This window comes from Eschrichtius robustus, chromosome 11 (assembly GCF_028021215.1).
Source record: "Eschrichtius robustus isolate mEscRob2 chromosome 11, mEscRob2.pri, whole genome shotgun sequence".
Classification (NCBI taxonomy): Eukaryota; Metazoa; Chordata; class Mammalia; order Artiodactyla; family Eschrichtiidae; genus Eschrichtius; species Eschrichtius robustus.
Window position 1 is genome coordinate 7,602,267 of NC_090834.1, and position 16,698 is coordinate 7,618,964.

Sequence of the window (16,698 nt, forward strand, 5' to 3'; positions counted from 1 at the left end):
CAAAGCTGGGTAGAGACAGGCAAACAGCAGGGCTGTATCAATTCTAGAGACTGGGGGAGGGCAAAAGCATTTCATCCTGTGGCTCGGCGACTGGCTGACAGGCCTTGCCAAGCCCTCAGACGCCGCCCATGCCCTGCCTATCCCAATTCTGGCTGCCTGGGCCACTGGCAGGACTTTCTGTAAACTCCATTTTATGATTCCCACTTAATCTGAGAAGGGAAACTTGGCTTTCTTTGTCTGTCTCCACCCCTGTCCTCAAACACACACCTCCCAGAATGAGATTTTGGAAAAAAGGCTGGTGAGGGAGAGGAAGGGAGGTGGAAGAGGGTGCTGCCACTCTACCCTGGCATCTTCCTGCCCCTCCCTACCTCTGGAAGGTAAACCAGGATGCCAGATGCCAGGCTCGGTGTCCAGCAGACAGGGCTGCTTGGGGCACCACTTGCTTGCCTGCTACGCCAGGGTGACAAAGCGCGACTTGGCACCCACCAAGCACTGTACTCAGTAAATAATTATTTCCTGAATGACCCTGGCCCACTCTGGGTCTCAGTGGGTCTTTAACAAGCCTGTCCACGGCCAGGAGAGGGACCCGCCGCTGTGGCCCACTACGCATCCGTGTCTTCTTCACTCTGAAAGGACACAGGGTATCACAGCTGCTTCTGTTTTAGGAAAAATAGTTTAATAAGTCTGAAACCCCTTTTAGGTCCTCTCCTCCATGGAACCCGTGTGCCAGTGCTCTTCCCATGCCTGCTGGGAGGGAGCAGCCCTTCTCTGGAGGGCACCACCCACTCTGGGCACCGCCCACTCCAGACGCCTCGCCCTCCTGGGAGGCCTGCTCTGGGTCTAGGCCGTAGTGGGTCCATCACTTTTGTGTAAAAAGCGAGCAGACCACTGTAATATGCCCCCTTCTCTGGATGCCACGGGGCCAGCCCACAGCATGTTCCTACCCCATAATTAAATAGCCCGTTAAATAATCTCCCGGCGCTGGCAGAGAGGGGATGCCACGGCAACAAGCCCCGTGCCTTGGCCGGGCTCCTGCTGCCTCACGGCCGCCACCCTGACTCGATCTGGCCTCCACCAGAGCAGCCAGGGATACAGCCTCGTCTCAGACCTGGCCTCCTCCCCACGCAGGGGAGGCTGAGTCCAGGCTGGCACCGGGCACCCCCCACAGCCACGGACGGGGGCACTCAGCAGGGTGAGCAGGCGGATGGGAACAGCTCCTGCCCAGTCAGAAGTACGTGAGGTTCTTGACGGCTCCGATTTCCAGCATCCGCTTGATGGCCAGGGCCTCCTGGGAGACATTGTGGCCTGACCACTGTGGAGACAGCCAAGGAAGCCAGCTGAGGAACTCCTAGGCAGCTCCCTGGTCCTCCCCGTAAGCCCACGCCCCGGGAGCTCCGCTCCCCATGCCGGCTCTCGGAAGGAAGACAGAATACAGGGGACGCTGGCCTGGGAGCCCAGATGCCTTGGTTCCAGATCTGACTCTCTGTGTGACCGCACGGTGAGCTGCCTCTGGGACCACCCTCACTCACTCCGTGTCCCCAGGCTGGCCCGCCCCACCCAGTTCCCCAGCAGGGACCACTTACCACCATGGACTTGAGTGTGATATACTCATAGTAGTGAATGGACTGCCTCTTGTGGTGGGCGTCTGGGTAGCCGAAGCCAGCAATATGCACCAGGTCACAGAGGTGGAGGGCCAGGGTGATGGCCAACAGCCCTGTGGTGGGCTTCTGAGGGACAAAGCGTGGGGAAGGTATTAGAGGGAGCCTGCTTCTTTCAGCACCTCTAGGCCAGCATTCTGCAACAGAACCTTCTAGTATCATGGAAATGTTCTTCATCTGTGCTGTCCTATATGGCAGCCACGAGCCATAGGGGGCTCATGCAGCTAAGGAACTGAACTTTTCATTTTATTCAATTTTAATTAAAATTTAAATTTAAATAGCCACATGTGGGGAATTCCCTGGTGGTCCAGTGGTTAGGACTCCGTGTTCTCACTGCCGACGGCTCAGGTTTGATCCCTGGCCGGTGAACGAGGATCCTGCAAGCCGTGCATCGCAGCCAAAAAAAAAAAAAAAAAGCCACACGTGGCTCGTGGCTACCATACTGCATACTATAGCTCAACACGTCTGGGGAGGGGTTGGGCCTTTGGGGATGATGATGGCCATCAAGATGACACAAATGATAGTAATAATAACATCTGTGATTTTCGGAGCACCTGCTATGTGCCAGACACTATGCTAAGTATTTCACCCCATATGTCACCTCATCCAGTCCTCACAAAAACATTTTGAGCTAGATAGTATTATTAGCCCCATTTTCCAGATGGGGAACTGAGGCTTACAACCGTTAAACAAGTCACTCAAGGAGTGGAAAGGTTCTGCTCTCCATCTTGGAGAACCTCACCTCTCCTGGAAGCCCCGAGGCTCTCACATTTCCGGGCTGTGTGCCCTTCATGAGGGTGGGCTCTCCCTCCTATAAAGTGGGGACGGCAGCACCTCCCCCGCCCCCTACCGTATGGGCTGCTATGAGGGCCTCACTTTCTCCACCCCTGAGCCATCCACGGGGATGGGCCACCTGATATTCTAGCCTCACAAACCACCTTCCTCAGCAGGGATGACCTGCCTTCCACTCCCCGGACCTTGTCAGATCCCCTAAGGCCAGGTGTTCCCCAGCTTCCCTTTCTGAGCTCTCCTGCCCTTTCATGTCACTGCCTGCCCCGGCCTTCCGTTTCAGCCCTGTTGCTTTTACCGCCACTGTGTTATCTCATCCAGTTCAGACCTCTGCCAAACTACACATGCATCACCTTCTAGCAAACTCTTCTCTCCCCGTGTATTCCTGTAATTGTTAAACATATTACCGTCCACCCAGTTGTGCTGGAAACCTAGAATTGTCATAAATCTCTCAATTTCACCTTAAAAGAAATGCTGTAGCAGAAGAATTCTAAGATGAACCCCAATGACCCCTTGCCCTTGAGAGTGTGCGTAACCTATGAATATGATGAGATATATTACATTGTATTATATTGCTTACTATGGGACCGTAGACTGTAAAATAGATAGTCCTGGTGGGTTTGACCTAATCTCGTGAGCTTTTACATCTGGGTCTAGAGATCAGCAGTGGAGGAAGTACGAGATGTGAAGCACAAGAAGAATCTGTCTTGCATTTCTGGCCTGAAGATGGAGGGGACCAGACAGCAAGGTATGCAGGCAGCTCTTACGTGCTGAGGATACCACCCCTAGGCTGAAAACCAGCCAGGAAATGGGGACCTCGGTCCTGCAACCCAAGGAACCAAATTCTTCCAACAACAAGAATGAACTTGGAAGCAAATTTCACCCCCTGAGGCTCCAGACAAGAAGGCAGCCCAGCTGCCAACTTGATTTCAACCTTGTATACCCTACGCAGAGAATCCAGCCATGCTGTACTGGACATCTGACCTCCAGAACTATGAGCCAATACATGGGTGTTGTTTTAAGTCTCTAAACTGTGGTAATCTGTTAGGCAGTGACAGGAAACTAAAGTTCATCCCTTCCTCTCCCTCTTCCTCCTACCAGGAGCTGGTTTCTGGTCCTAATCTCTGGCTTCCCTCTCTAGCCTTCACCCTCTGCCATCAGGGCCATAAAACTCCTCTTTGCTGCCCCCCACCCAACTCCACGTGCACTAGAACTCAGTGCCAGGGGCGTTGTTTGCTCTTGACAAATGAAATACCTTCCCTCAATTCTCTGCTTGACGGGCCCCATGACCCCTTAGGGCCCAGCTCCAGCCCCACCTCTTCAGGTGGCACCACCTCCAGACAGCCCCAAGCAGAGTTCCGCCCCTCCTCTGAGACCCCGCAGCACTTGGAACAACTCTCTATTGGAGCATTTTGCCATTCCAGGCTGCATCCTGCGTGTTTATTCCGCTAGACCGAGTTTCCTTAGGGCAGAGAGCATGTCTTATTCCCCATGCGTGCAAACTTGGGGCCTGGCACTGAGCAGTCACAAAAGCAGGCATTCAGCATAGGAAGCTGAATCGGAGTAGATTTTCAGTAAAGAATAAAATCATGGGGAGCTCCCTGGTGGCCAAGTGGTTAGGATTCCGGTCTTTCACTGCGGTGGCCCAGGTTCAATCCCTTCCTGGTTAGGGAACTGAGATCCCGCAAGCCATGCAGCGCCGGCGGGGGCGGGGGGGGGGGGGGGGGAGAAAGAATAAAATCATTTATTCAAAACTTGGCAAATATTTATCGAGCATTCACGGTGTGTCAATCTCCGTGATAAGCACATTATGTAATTATCTTTTTAAATTCTAGAATGGCTTTAAAAGGTCAGTACTCCTATTTTCCCGACCCCACAGTTAAGAAAACCAAGGGTCTGAGTGGCTGACTGGCCCAAGGCCATACAGCAGGTAGCACCGTGAGTCCTGTCTATATCTGATCATTACTTCTGTCTCCTAGCCTACACAGCCTCTCTGAGGGCTCAAAGATACGGTGGAAGTACCTGCTTGGGAAGCTACCCAGTGTGCCAAAGCCCGCCAGCAGAAGACCACTAGGGAGGGTACTGCGAGCCGAAACCAAAACCGGAACTTGCAAACTGCACCCTGACTTCCCAAACTGTCACACCTACCAAACCATGATCTGCAGGACCAACTGCACCCTCAAATTCTTTTAACTCCTTTAGACCAATATGCTCCAAGATTGGATCACAGATGAAGTGATCAAATAGTAACCACAGGGCTCAGGCTGGGCTCCATATCCTAAACATAAGATTACTGACTGTTGGGACTTCCCTGGCGGTCCAGTGGTTAGGACTCCACGTTTTTACTGCCGGGGGTGCGTGTTCAATCCCTGGTCGGGGAACTAAAATCCCACAAGCCGTGCGGCCCGCGGCCCAAAAAACAAAAAAAGACTACTGACTGTCCCAGCAAATCCGCAGTGTACAGATTCTGATCAGCGCCTGCCAAAGCCATGCTCTACCTCTAGCCCCCAAGCCCTAAAAACACCCTTCCCTGACTCCCCACTTTGGAGATGCCCCCGGAGCATCTCAGGAGCGCGTGCCCTCCCTTTGCTGTAAAAGCCAGAATACCTGCCTCTGATTACAGGTGTGTGCCCGGGGGCTGTGTGTTATTCAGATTCGTGCTGCGGTCTCTGCTATTGTTTTCCCCTCGCCTGGGGTCCTCCCTGGCCTTCTGGAGCCTCTAGGAAGTCCCTCCTACTTCCCACAGAGAACCCCAACCCTCTGGCTTCCCGTCCGTCTGCAGCCCATCATCACCTGCTTAATCTTGTATGGCTGCTGTATCGGCAGGCTCAGCAGTTTGTCAGCTGCAATCTCCATGAAGAAGGGGTTGAGAATCCGAATCTGTTTGGGGTTGACGTCCCAGATGAGGGGAGGCTGCTTCCAGAAGCCCTTTTGCACCTAGGCGGGTGGGGTTGGGAGGGAGAGAGCCAGTGGGTTGAAATGGGGAGGTGGGGAGGGGCTTCTCCAGGGGACGGGGCCCCTGTGTTGATGGCACAGGCCCTCGGGAGTGCGGGGTGGGGGGGGGACGTGGAGGCCTACACCAGAGGTGGGAGAGGAGACCGGAAGAGAGGAGGAGGGAGAGAGGGGAGCGGGGCACCCCGCAGGGGAGGCCAGGTGACATGGTATGGAGAGTATGGGCTCCAACCATTGCCCACTTCCAAGTATAGGCATGCAGGTAGAAGGGGCTGGCTAAACACGTGGCAGAAAATGGACAGTTCAGCAGTCAACCGGATGGCAAAGAGACAGAGCGGACTTTCTGGAGTCCACCTAGAAGGACAGAGGTCTCAACTGTTCTAACCCGCCTCCACCTGGAGACGACTACCAACTGGCCCCTCTGCTGCCAAGCTTCTCACTGGCAAACATATTTTGGCAGCTTCTCTGTCCCAAGCAGCCTCGAGCTTGGGGTGCCCTTCGCGGCTGCTGCCTGACTCCTGAGGACCGTGGGGCACACGTGATGGAGCGGCAGGGCCTGACCCAGGCGGCGTCCCCATCCCCAGGCTGCGACCTCACCCCCGCCAGTCTCTCCACGTACGCGCTTCTTATCACTCAGGATGCTCTCAATCCAGTGGAAGTCCATGGCCTTGAAAGCGACCATGACAAGGAGCGTGTCAGGGTTGTCCTCCACTTTGGGGTTGAAGTGGGCGGATTCAGGGTAGAAGAGACGCATGGTGGTCTTGGAGCCCACGTCATGCTCGTAGCCAGCCACTGGCGCACTGTTTAACCTGGGAGGCAGGGGGGAGGGTGCCCGTCACCTAGAGCCCCCCCTGGGTCTGTTTACCGTCGCCCCCCAAACAGAAGAGGGAAGGGCGGTCCTACAGACCTGATGACCACGTCGTACTTGTTGATGGCCTCTCCCAGAGAGCTGTTGCGCAGCCGATGCCCGTTCCCCACCACCACGCAGCGGCGGCACTTGAGGCTGCCACGGGAACAGGGTGGTGAGACCCAGAAGGAGCCCCCGCTCCTGCCCCGCTTCACTCTCCTGGCCCAGTCTGCCCAGGCCCCCTCAGCCCCTCAGCCCCTGGGCCCCATGGACCAGGCATCTCCAAGAAGTCCTGCTTCTGGTCATGCCGACCCTGCGGCCCTGGGCTTTCAAGGGAGAGGAAACTGAGCAGAGCACGGGAGACAGAGGGGAGGAGGGAAGATGCCTGGGGAGTACCAAGAAGCAATCCCATCTCGGAGCCCCCGACTGCTGCCCAGGCCTTCCTGTTACCACAGCAATACCCTCAGCAGCCTCTGCCCACTCCGGCAGCCTGATGCCCAGGCTCAGTTGCCGTGGGGACTGGCGTGCCCGCCTCCCCTGGAGACAGGCAGGCTCATCGGCAGGTGCTGGACCATGACTGTTCCACACTGGGGCAGGAAGGAGGGTCTCTTACCTCTGGATGCTCTCTGGAACGGAGTAGCTGGTGATGGCCAGCACCCGGAGGAGCAGGTCTTCTACAAAAGAACCGCAACGGAAGGGGCTGAGGACAACAGCTAGCTCCCCAAAGGCCGCCAGCCCTCCCTGCCCTGACCCCAGGATCCAGGCCTGGCTGAGAACCTGGGCGCTGGGACCACGGACAGCAAAAAACGAGAAGCAGCGTGGCCAAGGTGAGGCCACCGTTCCCACCTGACCAGGCGGATACTTACCACTCCCCTTGGTCCCGTAGGGCAGCTCATAGGCAGATGGCGTCTTGACCCAGAAATAATCCTTAAGCTGCAGGAAGACGGGCTGTTCTCGGGAGTAGCTGTGCCGAGGTGAAGGCAGGGTAGGGATGAGAAAGAGATTAGTCTTTGTGCCAGAAACTGGGTCAGACCCCTGACTCACATTATGTATACACACCAAGGCCTCTCCCTCCCTCACGGGCTGCACCAGACCCGTGTCCGCCAGCACGGTTCCCTCCATCCAGCCGGCACCCAGGCCCACCCCCCACCCCGCATCCTCACGTACTTGCCGAAGAGCTTGGAGGCCATCCTCTCCGCCTCACCCTGGAGGCATGGCTCCTTCTTCCCTGGGATGGGAAAATAAAAGCTGGAGACAGAAAAGGAGAGAGGCAGGCGCTCCAGTCAGACCTCCCGGGCCCCGGGGGGCCAGCTTCCCAGGAAGCCTCCACCTCCTCCCAGGGCACGTCGGCCCCAGGGCCCTGGAGAGCAACTTGCAGGCTGGAACGGTGTCAGCCCAAGTCCCACTTTGAAACCAAATCATTGCAAACCCAGCTCTTCCTTCTCCTGAACTCCCTGGGTGAGGGCCCCGGGGAGTCATCCCAGGCCCTACTCCCCAAAACCCACCAACTCCCCTCACAGAGGATTCTGGGCTGTAGTGTACGGGAGAGGTCATGCCCTGGCTCTCTGAACCCCCCTGTCGCCCCACTAGGTCCCCACCTCACGTGCTCCATCCCCGAGCCCGGTTCCCAAGAGGAACCCACAGAAGGACACGAGAGATGGACTCACAGCTCAGTGTACCTGTCTTCTCGGGAGATGGAGTACCAAACCATGACGGCCAGGACCAGAGCCAGCGTGGCCAGGAGTTTCCAGCCTGCAGGGCGAACGCACAGAAGAGCTGGAAGCAACAACAGGCAGGCACCGCCCCAGGCCACCTTCTCAGCTGCCCCAGCTGGGGCCCCTGCAAGGCCGGCTCAAAGCAGGCCCTCGCCTGGCCTTAGTTCTCTGGCTCAGGGCTCGGACCCGAGTGTTTCTGCTGTCCTTCAAGATGAAGACAGGGGCCCCTGGCTCCGTGTCAGTCCCTCCACAACCCCCTGCGGGTCCCAGGATGATGTTTACGACTGCTTCTGGGGAGCCCACCCCTCAGGGTGGGGAGCTCCTGGAGAATACTCACGGGACTTGCTGATCATGTTTCTCAGGTGCCAGGGTTCCTGGGGAGAGCTGTCATCCCGGCTGCCTCGGGCCACCTAGGAGAAAGGAGTCACAGGTGTCTGGTCAGCGCCACAAACACTCTCGCCTAGACCCCGGAGCAGGGCACACCCACAGCCTGCCTCTTCCCACCTCCAGAAAGCACAAAGCTGCTTCCAGGGCGGCCATCCGGGGAGTGGCCCTCCTCACCCTGGACATCTCCCTAACCCCTCAGAGGCAGCACCAGCGGTCCAGGTGGGGCCTACGCCCCAGAAAGGGAAACCGAGTCCCACCCTTCACGAATTCCGTCCCAGGCCAGACCAGCCTACCACAGCTTCCCCGGCACGGTTCCCCTCACTGTGTCCTCTCCCTCACTTGGACCTCAGAAGGGCCAGCTCCAGGAAACAGATGTACCTCCACCCATTTTCTACATGAAAGTTAAGCTAACTGTACAAGGGCGTGATTCACATTTTACACAACTGAAGTTTATCTTTTCTCCACATCCAAGGCACTCCCTTGGTTCTGGCCACCGTCCACCCCTCTATCATCCATCTCTCACTATTCCACCCGAATAGATCTGCTCGGGCCATGCCCTGGGGTGACTCTGGGACCATCAGATGGTCCGCAAGCCCTCTTGCAGCCCTTCTAGACTCTGGCTGAGTACAAACAGTGTCCAAGCCGTCACCACCAGGTACATGGGGGAAACTCAATGGAGGCAGGCTGTTTGAATAGGAGCACGGAGAGTGAGAAGGGTCTGGTTGGTCAGAGGAGAGAAAGGAGACCCTTTCAGGTAAGGGCAGAGGCTGGCAAGGTAAGGACAGGGCTGTGGGAGGGGTGAGTTGTTACATGCACATAAACAGTGAGGTCCCTCTAGTCACAAAGCCAGCCAAGGACCATGCTTCTGAGTCACCGGGAAGGAATTTCTGCAGCTTTCACAGCCACACAAAGAGGCACGGGATGCACGCAGAGCGCCAGTTTCTCCTCTCCATGACATCTTCCCCAATGATCTGGGTTGTAGGAATCAGATGGGCCACATACTAAACACAGATTCCAGGGCCCTTTCCTGGGATAGCTTCGGCCAGCTGGGGTGGGACCTGGGATGGGCATTTTCACAAGCTGCCCACGTGATTCTTTTGAAGGATCAGGAAAGGGAGGGAAGCCCTAGTGTCTGTGCTCTTTTGGGGAGAAATGAAAAATCTCAAATTATTTCTCAATGGTGGGGGACCGCATCTGGACGGTCTGGGTTTTGTTAGATATCATAAATCCATTATCCTGAACACTGTCCTGTCATGGAGTCGATGCTCTGCTCCCAGGGGGCACTCCCCAGGCTCCACCCTGAGTCCACTAATACCCAAGAATGAGAGTGTTGAGGGAAAGAGAAAGCCGGGTGGGGGAAAGGGATAGGGGTGGGGACCAGAGCCAGATGTTTTCAGTAGGGTCAGAAGGGCCCATCTCTGAATCCCAGTGGGAATGGGGGATGGTCCTGTCCAGTAAAGAAAAGCTCTAGAGTTGTAATCAGCAGACCCCAGTGAAAGTCAAGACCTACTGCTTTTCCGAGGGTGGCCTGCCTTCCCGACCTACCCACGACAACTGCCAAGTCATGCCCTACCACGTTATCCCCTTCACACGCTTCTCCTGATCTGTAATTCGTTTAGTTACTTGCTCTCTGTCTGTCTCCCCCGCTGCATATAAGCCCTGTGAGGGTAGGAATCGGGTCTGTCTTATTCTAGCATCTAGCACACTGCCTGACACGCAGCCAGTGCTCAGCAAGTATTGAATGAATAGCATGTTGGGTTATCTTGGGGGAGTCACTTTTCCCTCTCTGACCCTCAGTTTCTTCAGCTGTAAAACTGGGAATTTGGCCTAATAAATGCTTGTGACGCAAATATATTTATCAGATCAGCAGCCTGAGCCACGCCAGGGACCTTATTAGAAATGTATAATCCCAGGCCCCTCCAGATGCACAAATCAGAAACTGCATTTGCGTAAGATCCCCTGATGATTCACAGGCACATTCAAGCTTGAGAAGCACTTGTCAAGATGGATGTCCTTGACCTTGGCTGAACAGGAGGACTGCAGTATCTGGGTCCCATAACTGGAAATTCTGACTTACGTGGTCTGGCCTGGCACTGGAATTTGTTCAAGCACCCAGGGGCGATTCTAACCCAGCCAAGGTTGAGAACCACTGGTCCGGATAACGGCGAAAGCACGGTTCTCAATCTTTGATGTGTACGTTCTGACTCAGTGAGTGTCGTGGGTCCACATTCTAACTGGCTCCCAGGTGGTGCCCTGCTGCTAGGCTGGGACCGCACTGAGAGCTGCAAAGCTCTAAACAAGATCCTTCAGGCTCTCACATTTCTTTACATTATGAACTGCATCCTCTCCCGCCCTCCGCGCTCTCAGTCCTCCTTTCTGATCAGGATTCAGTCCATTGTACTCCATCTCCCTGTATCAGTAGGTCACAGCACTCGGGGCACAAGGCAATCATCTGAGAAGCTGAGGCATTTACTGACGTCTAGACCCCACTTTCCAAGTCTTATCTAATTGGTTGGGCATGGGGCCCAGGCATTGGCCAGTAAAAAACCAACCAAACAAAAAAAGCTCACCTTTCTGGTGGTTCTAACATGCAACCAAAATGGAGAACACTACAGAGAACGTGCTCTGCAGTAACCGGAAGTCAAGGACTCAGCTGTCCTCAGTGAAGGAGAACTTTGGTGGCCGGAGGTGATGGGTCCTGAGCAACAAGACAACTACTCTTTTTTGACCTCTTCCCCAGTAAAGTTCTGCACTTCCCTCCTAAACTGTGCTGGTCTTGTGCTAAGCAGACTGGCTAGTCCTGGGGTCTGCTCCGAGAGACCCCCAGGGATGTCATCCACCCACCCACCCCCTCCCCTTACTGGCCAAGCCAAGAGGATGGCTCAGCCCCCCGGATTCCAGGAGCACGGGCTCCTTGGGCTGGCTGCTGCCTCGGGACAAGTGGGAGTCTTCTCCCAGCAGCTGTCCCATATCACTGACAGCCCCTGGGGACAAAAGGACAGAAGAAAAGTCACAGCAGGGTACCTGGGCAGGAGAACAGAAATCTGATCCACTCATGTCCAAGGTGCAGCAACCTCTGCCTGCCACCAGCTGCCCAGGAGACTGGCTCACCCGACCCGCTAGGTAAAGCTGACCCCAGGGCAGGAAGGCTGTGTGCCCTCCTGGTGCTCTGCTAAGAACCACGGTGTCCCCCGTGGCAGTGAGGCTGCCGAGCCCTGCCACGGAGTTGCCAAGGGGCAGAACTGGAGGACGGGGTGAAGAACAGAAGCCTCCTGCTGCCTGGCACTCAAAGCCTCACACAGCGAGTACTCAGTGGGTACACGCTGTACCAAGATGAACAGAACTGGGCATCACCCATGGACATGGCATGACGCCAGGCCCCTCCAAGCCCTTGGGCCCATCAAAGGGCTGTGGCTTAATGTTCCTGAGAAGGGCGATGGGAAAACCAGTGGGGCAGAAGCCGTAATCAATGTTACCGTCCCTCAGTTCTGGGGGGAAAACCCGGAGCTGCCTGCCTGCCACCTCTAGACCCACCTGCAGCTCCTGCCCCACCCGGATACTGGGTGGGTCCCCGCCCACCTTTCCAGCATTGCTCCCAACCAGTGGTCCCCTCTGCCTTGCTGCTTCCACCTCTCCCCCCTCCTCCACTCCCTTTGACTCAGAAACATCAAGTCTCCCTGTACCCAAAACAAAACAAACCCCCTCTCTGCCTCTGCCTCTGCCTCCTCCTCAAGCTACCTCTGCATCTCCATCTTGAGCTCCAGTGGTCAAACTCCTTAATCTGTGCTACATCCTCACTTCCCACTCAACCCTCTACCCCCACTCCACCCCTGATCCCCACCCTTGTCTTTATGCTGACATCGCTCTTGCCGAAGCCTTCAGTGGCCTCCTAATGGTCAAACCTGAAAAAGATCTATTTTCACTCTACCCATACTCTGAAGCCTTTGCTACTAGTAGCTAATAGGCCGATGCTTCCAGGTCAAGACTCTCTCCAGGTTTCCTCCAAACTGGCTCCACTTCCTTTAAGTGCTGGCGTTCTCCAGGGAGCTGCCCTTGAGCCTCTGTTCTCCCTCTGCTTGTTTTCACAGACCAGGTTCATTCATTTTTGGAGGCTTAACTACTACTCAAACCCTGATGATTCAAGCTCTTTTTCAGCTCTGTAATTTCTCTCCCAGATCCTGTCCTAATATTTCTGATTTTCTACTGCTCCTCCTCCCTGGATGATCTTAAACTCTCACACGTAACACGTCCACAACTGGGCCCGCATCTCCCCGCTCCCCCCCACCCCACATTCTCATCAGCTCATCCGCCCAACATCTCCTTCGCCTTCACACCATCCCTGCGAAACGCTACCCACTCTACCCCCAGTTCCTCGTTCCAGCAAACGCTTGCTGAACTCCCACTGAACGCTCGCCATTATAGGCGGCACTGGGATGTAAAGCTTGATAAAGCTCAGCGCAGCGTGAAGGCCACACAGTCTAGAGCCTCAGAAGTACTTCGGAAAGCAGCCTGCATCTTCTCTTCTTGAGCCACAGGTGGATTCTAGGATCTCACCCCAATTTATCTGTCTCCTAACTGGTCTCTTCGCCACAAGTCTTTCCTCACTCAAGCCTCTTCCTCAGAACTGCCAACAAGGTATCTTTCTCAGAAACAGTTTGGACCAAACCACCCTCCTGCTTCAGTCACTCCCCATTCTTCAATGAAAAACCAAAGCTTTTTAGAGGCAACCAGGGCGCTTCAGTCCCAGGCCCCAAGCCCTGCATGTGCATCTCGGAGCTCCTGCCACGTGCGCTGCAGGTGCCGCCTTCTTCCACAACCCCACCTCTGCACGGGCTTTCCTCCAGCAGGAAGACCCTCCGCAGCCCCGGTTAGCCTCAACAATCTCACTCCTTCTGCAGCACCGGCCCCTCCTCTACGAAGTGTTTTCTGACATTTCTAAGCAATGTTTTTCTTTCCACAAAAAATCATTTATGTCTTGATTTTAGCACCTAATAGGTAGTAAACTTTTTGTATTATATAATTACTAATTTCATGGCTTGCCCACTATCCTCTGACCTCTGAAATTGGAAGCTTGTTTATACCAAGAGTCTACCAGAGCACTTAGAGAAGATGCTTTATCACATAATATAATTTTATATTACATTATTGTGTTTTCGTATCTTGCCCATGAGACTATGACCTCTGTGGTCCAGGCCTGCATTATATCTTCAGACTCTATTACAGTGCCTAGAACATAGCAGATGTTTTATAAACATCTGACACACAAGTAATACGATGAGACTAAAACTGTATTACATCCCTTACTGATCCTGAAATGTACTGTGCACTTACAATGTGCAACACCAGGGGGGTGCCAACCTCACTGCCATTGCTTTGGGGACCAGGTGAGTCATCGCTGTGGAGGCTGTCCTGTGCGCCGCTGGATGGTTACCAGCACCGTGACCACTGCCCACTAGAGGCCAGTATGACCCCCGCTCTCCAGTTCTGGCAACCAAATGTCGCCGGACATTACCACATGTTGAGAGCTACTCTGCAAGGTACTTTTAAGGACTGTCCAAGTATGATCTCAACCCTATGAGTTAAACACTATTATTACCTCCATTGTGGAGACAGGGAAGTGAGGTGCAAAAAGGGTCAGCAACTTGCCCGGGGTCGCCGAGCTAGTGAGCAGCTTAGCTCCAGAGGCGTGCTCCCAACTCCTGCCCTCCACCGCCCCTAAACCATCCTGCGAAGACGCCAAGATCCTCGCAGGGCCCACCTGCAGCCCTCTGGGGCAACAGGAGGAAGCTGCCCTCCGTCACAGCCAAGTCCTTCAAAGCCTTCTGACAGCTAAGAGGTGCCTCCTGCGCCCCTTCTCAGGCAGGCTGCCTCATGAGACACAGTCTCCGGCCCCCGCATCGCCTGGCTGCCCTGGAAGCCCTCCAGCATGTCTTCAAAGCCCGCAGCTGTATTCACGGGATTACTAGTGCCCTCCATCTGGACACCAGACTTCCACGAATGCTGGCAAAGACCGCGTCCACTTTCTCACGGCCGTGCCGCTTTGCTGGCAGGGAACCAACAGCCCTCAGCTGGTCAGCCAGGTCCCCCGGGCCCTGAGCTCGTGTGGCTACTCTCTGGAACCAAAGAGCAGGGCTGTGCTACCACAGCTGCTTGCAAACATCTCCTCTCGGGGATCTCCCGCCACGTGTCCATGAGGCGTGTGAATCTCGACAGTGCCAGCTAACCCACAGCGATTCCTCTCAGCTTCGAGTCCTCTGCCGCTATTCCAGGGGGGGGCTTGAGCTGGACGGGGAATTTAATGTAACTGATACAACTGCGAGGTAAGGCAGGGTGAGGACACAGGCCACTGGAGTCGCACTGTGTTGTGATCAGCCAGTCCTGGGTGGAGTCAGCTAACGGCGATTCTCCAGAATGCATCATCTGTATCCCCTCTGCTCAGCTCAAAAACCCTCCACGGCGCCCATCTGCTCAGAGGGAAAGGCCCAGCCTTTTGCTCTGACCTGTAAGAATGCACATGATCTCCCCACCAGCACTCCTCTGCCCTCCTTCCCCATTTCCCTCATTTAGTCTGCTCTACTCAAACGGGCCTCACTGCTCTTGACTGGGCGAGAAGTCCCTCTCCCTCCGCTCTGGCTGTTCCCTCAGCCTGGAATGCTTTTCCCCTAGACACAGGCTTGGTAGCTACCCACTCATCTTCTCCACCTCTGGTCAAAAATCCCCCCTACACCTCATATTTCAGATCCCCCTCCCTGGCTTGCAAAGAACTTTTGCTGTTGTTTTGTTCGATGCTGTATCACCAATGTCTAGAACAGTGACTGGCACACGGCAGGCTCTCGACACAAGTTTGTTGAATTAATTTACTCATCGGGAACTACACCGCCACAGAGCAGGCAGAGCAAGAGGGGAAGAGGCGGTAGCAATAGGTCAGATACCCACTCCAGCCCCTCTGGCCTGGACGCTGGCTAGACACAGCCTGAACAGCACAGCGTGATCTGACCTCTGCCGGCCCAGTAGGGAGGGAGCTGGCCTTGGCCCGGGGCTCTTGTGAGGCGGCAGAGGGCAGAGTAACTGACCAACTGCCTCAAGGCCCACCAGTGGGCAGATGGGGCATCTGTCCAGCCAGCCAAGCTTGGAGGAAAGGGGCTGCAGAGGCTTCCACCTGCAGGGCAGGAAGGCTCTCTGCTCCCCACCCTGGGGGTCCACAGGATACCCTCCACCCCCAACAGGCGTCTCCAACAGCCCAGGCCTGCAGCCTCCTGCAGAGAAACACTGTATTCTCCACTTTATCAGCTGCCGGTCACAAGACACCACCGAGAACCACATGAAAATCATACTTCTGGAGTTGGCCGGGGTGGGGCAGGAGCTTTGAATTCCATTCGCTGGGTAAAAGAGCTTAAGTGTAGTGACGGGGTGGGGAGTCAACAGTACAGGTTCATGCCCACAATAAATAAAGAAAAAAGCCGGTGTGGCCGTCGACTGGCGCCAGGCTCCCGGGCACGATTCCCTCCTCATACCTCCCACCCAGGGGCCAATGAATCTAGCCCCAGGGAGCCAAAGCTGAAGGCCCTGCAGGAACTGGAGCTTGAAACCACCAGTATGGCCAGTCCCCTCCCTCCCTCCGGCCTCCAGATGCCCCTTCTGAAGACGGTGGACTGCACCAGCCCCGCCGTGTCCCGTCTGGTGAGGTGGCCGCAGCCTCACGTGGCCATGGAGCACTTGCAATGCGGCTAGTTTGCGCTGAGGAGCGCTGTCTGCGGGGCCCATACGCTGGATTTCAATGACTCACTACAAAAACAAAAAGTAAACTATCCCCTTAAAAATTATTTACATTGAGGCGGCAGCCGTCATTGAAAAGACACTTTTTCAGCCTGTTCTGTGGCCAGAAAGCACAGCACTAAGGACTGAACCTTACATGGAGCAGAGCTGGACGGCCACTGAACTGAAGAGGTCCCGGCTGACCCCCGAGGCCCCACCAGACTTCCTAAACACACCCTCCCCTCCCCAAAGGTAAGAATCTTAGCTCACACGCCCCCATCTGCACCCCAAGCCCGTTTGAGGACGGAGGAGGAGGCAAGGTCAGTGCCAGCAGTTTCACATCTGAGTCCTCGTCAGGGGGGTTGATTACAGTATAAATGTTGGGGGGATCTGGAATCATTGCTGGGACCCAAGCCCAGGCTGCTCTCCCCAGCCACCCCTCAAGGATCCTGGCACTCACGCTTCCATGCTTCCTCCTGGCGCCGGGTCCCAGATTACCCAACCACTCCCTCAGTCTGTCCCACCCGGTCGCCCTGTTTCATTTCCTCTGTAGCAGGGACACCACACTGTCTCCCGTACTCACGAGATGATAGGA

The 16,698-nt window shown here is 55.4% G+C and overlaps 1 protein-coding gene across 2 annotated transcripts in view; it reads right to left on the reverse strand.

Moving 5' to 3' along the window:
- Positions 1-1,076: 1,076 nt before the first annotated feature.
- The window catches only part of ST3GAL4 (ST3 beta-galactoside alpha-2,3-sialyltransferase 4), a 32,459-nt gene continuing 16,837 nt past the window's right edge, over positions 1,077-16,698 (reverse strand). Inside the window, exons 2-11 of one of the 2 annotated variants that reach the window (XM_068554339.1) lie at positions 8,299-8,371; positions 7,926-7,998; positions 7,414-7,494; positions 7,113-7,210; positions 6,860-6,920; positions 6,307-6,402; positions 6,019-6,208; positions 5,241-5,384; positions 1,584-1,727; positions 1,077-1,312 (exon numbers count right to left, since the gene is read on the reverse strand). In XM_068554339.1, the coding sequence (XP_068410440.1) occupies positions 1,226-1,312; positions 1,584-1,727; positions 5,241-5,384; positions 6,019-6,208; positions 6,307-6,402; positions 6,860-6,920; positions 7,113-7,210; positions 7,414-7,494; positions 7,926-7,998; positions 8,299-8,314 (990 nt within the window). In that variant the 5' untranslated portion in view covers positions 8,315-8,371 and the 3' untranslated portion in view covers positions 1,077-1,225. Of the gene's footprint in view, positions 1,313-1,583; positions 1,728-5,240; positions 5,385-6,018; positions 6,209-6,306; positions 6,403-6,859; positions 6,921-7,112; positions 7,211-7,413; positions 7,495-7,913; positions 7,999-8,298; positions 8,372-16,698 lie in introns of both variants that reach the window. The other variant, XM_068554338.1, reaches the window with a different exon arrangement.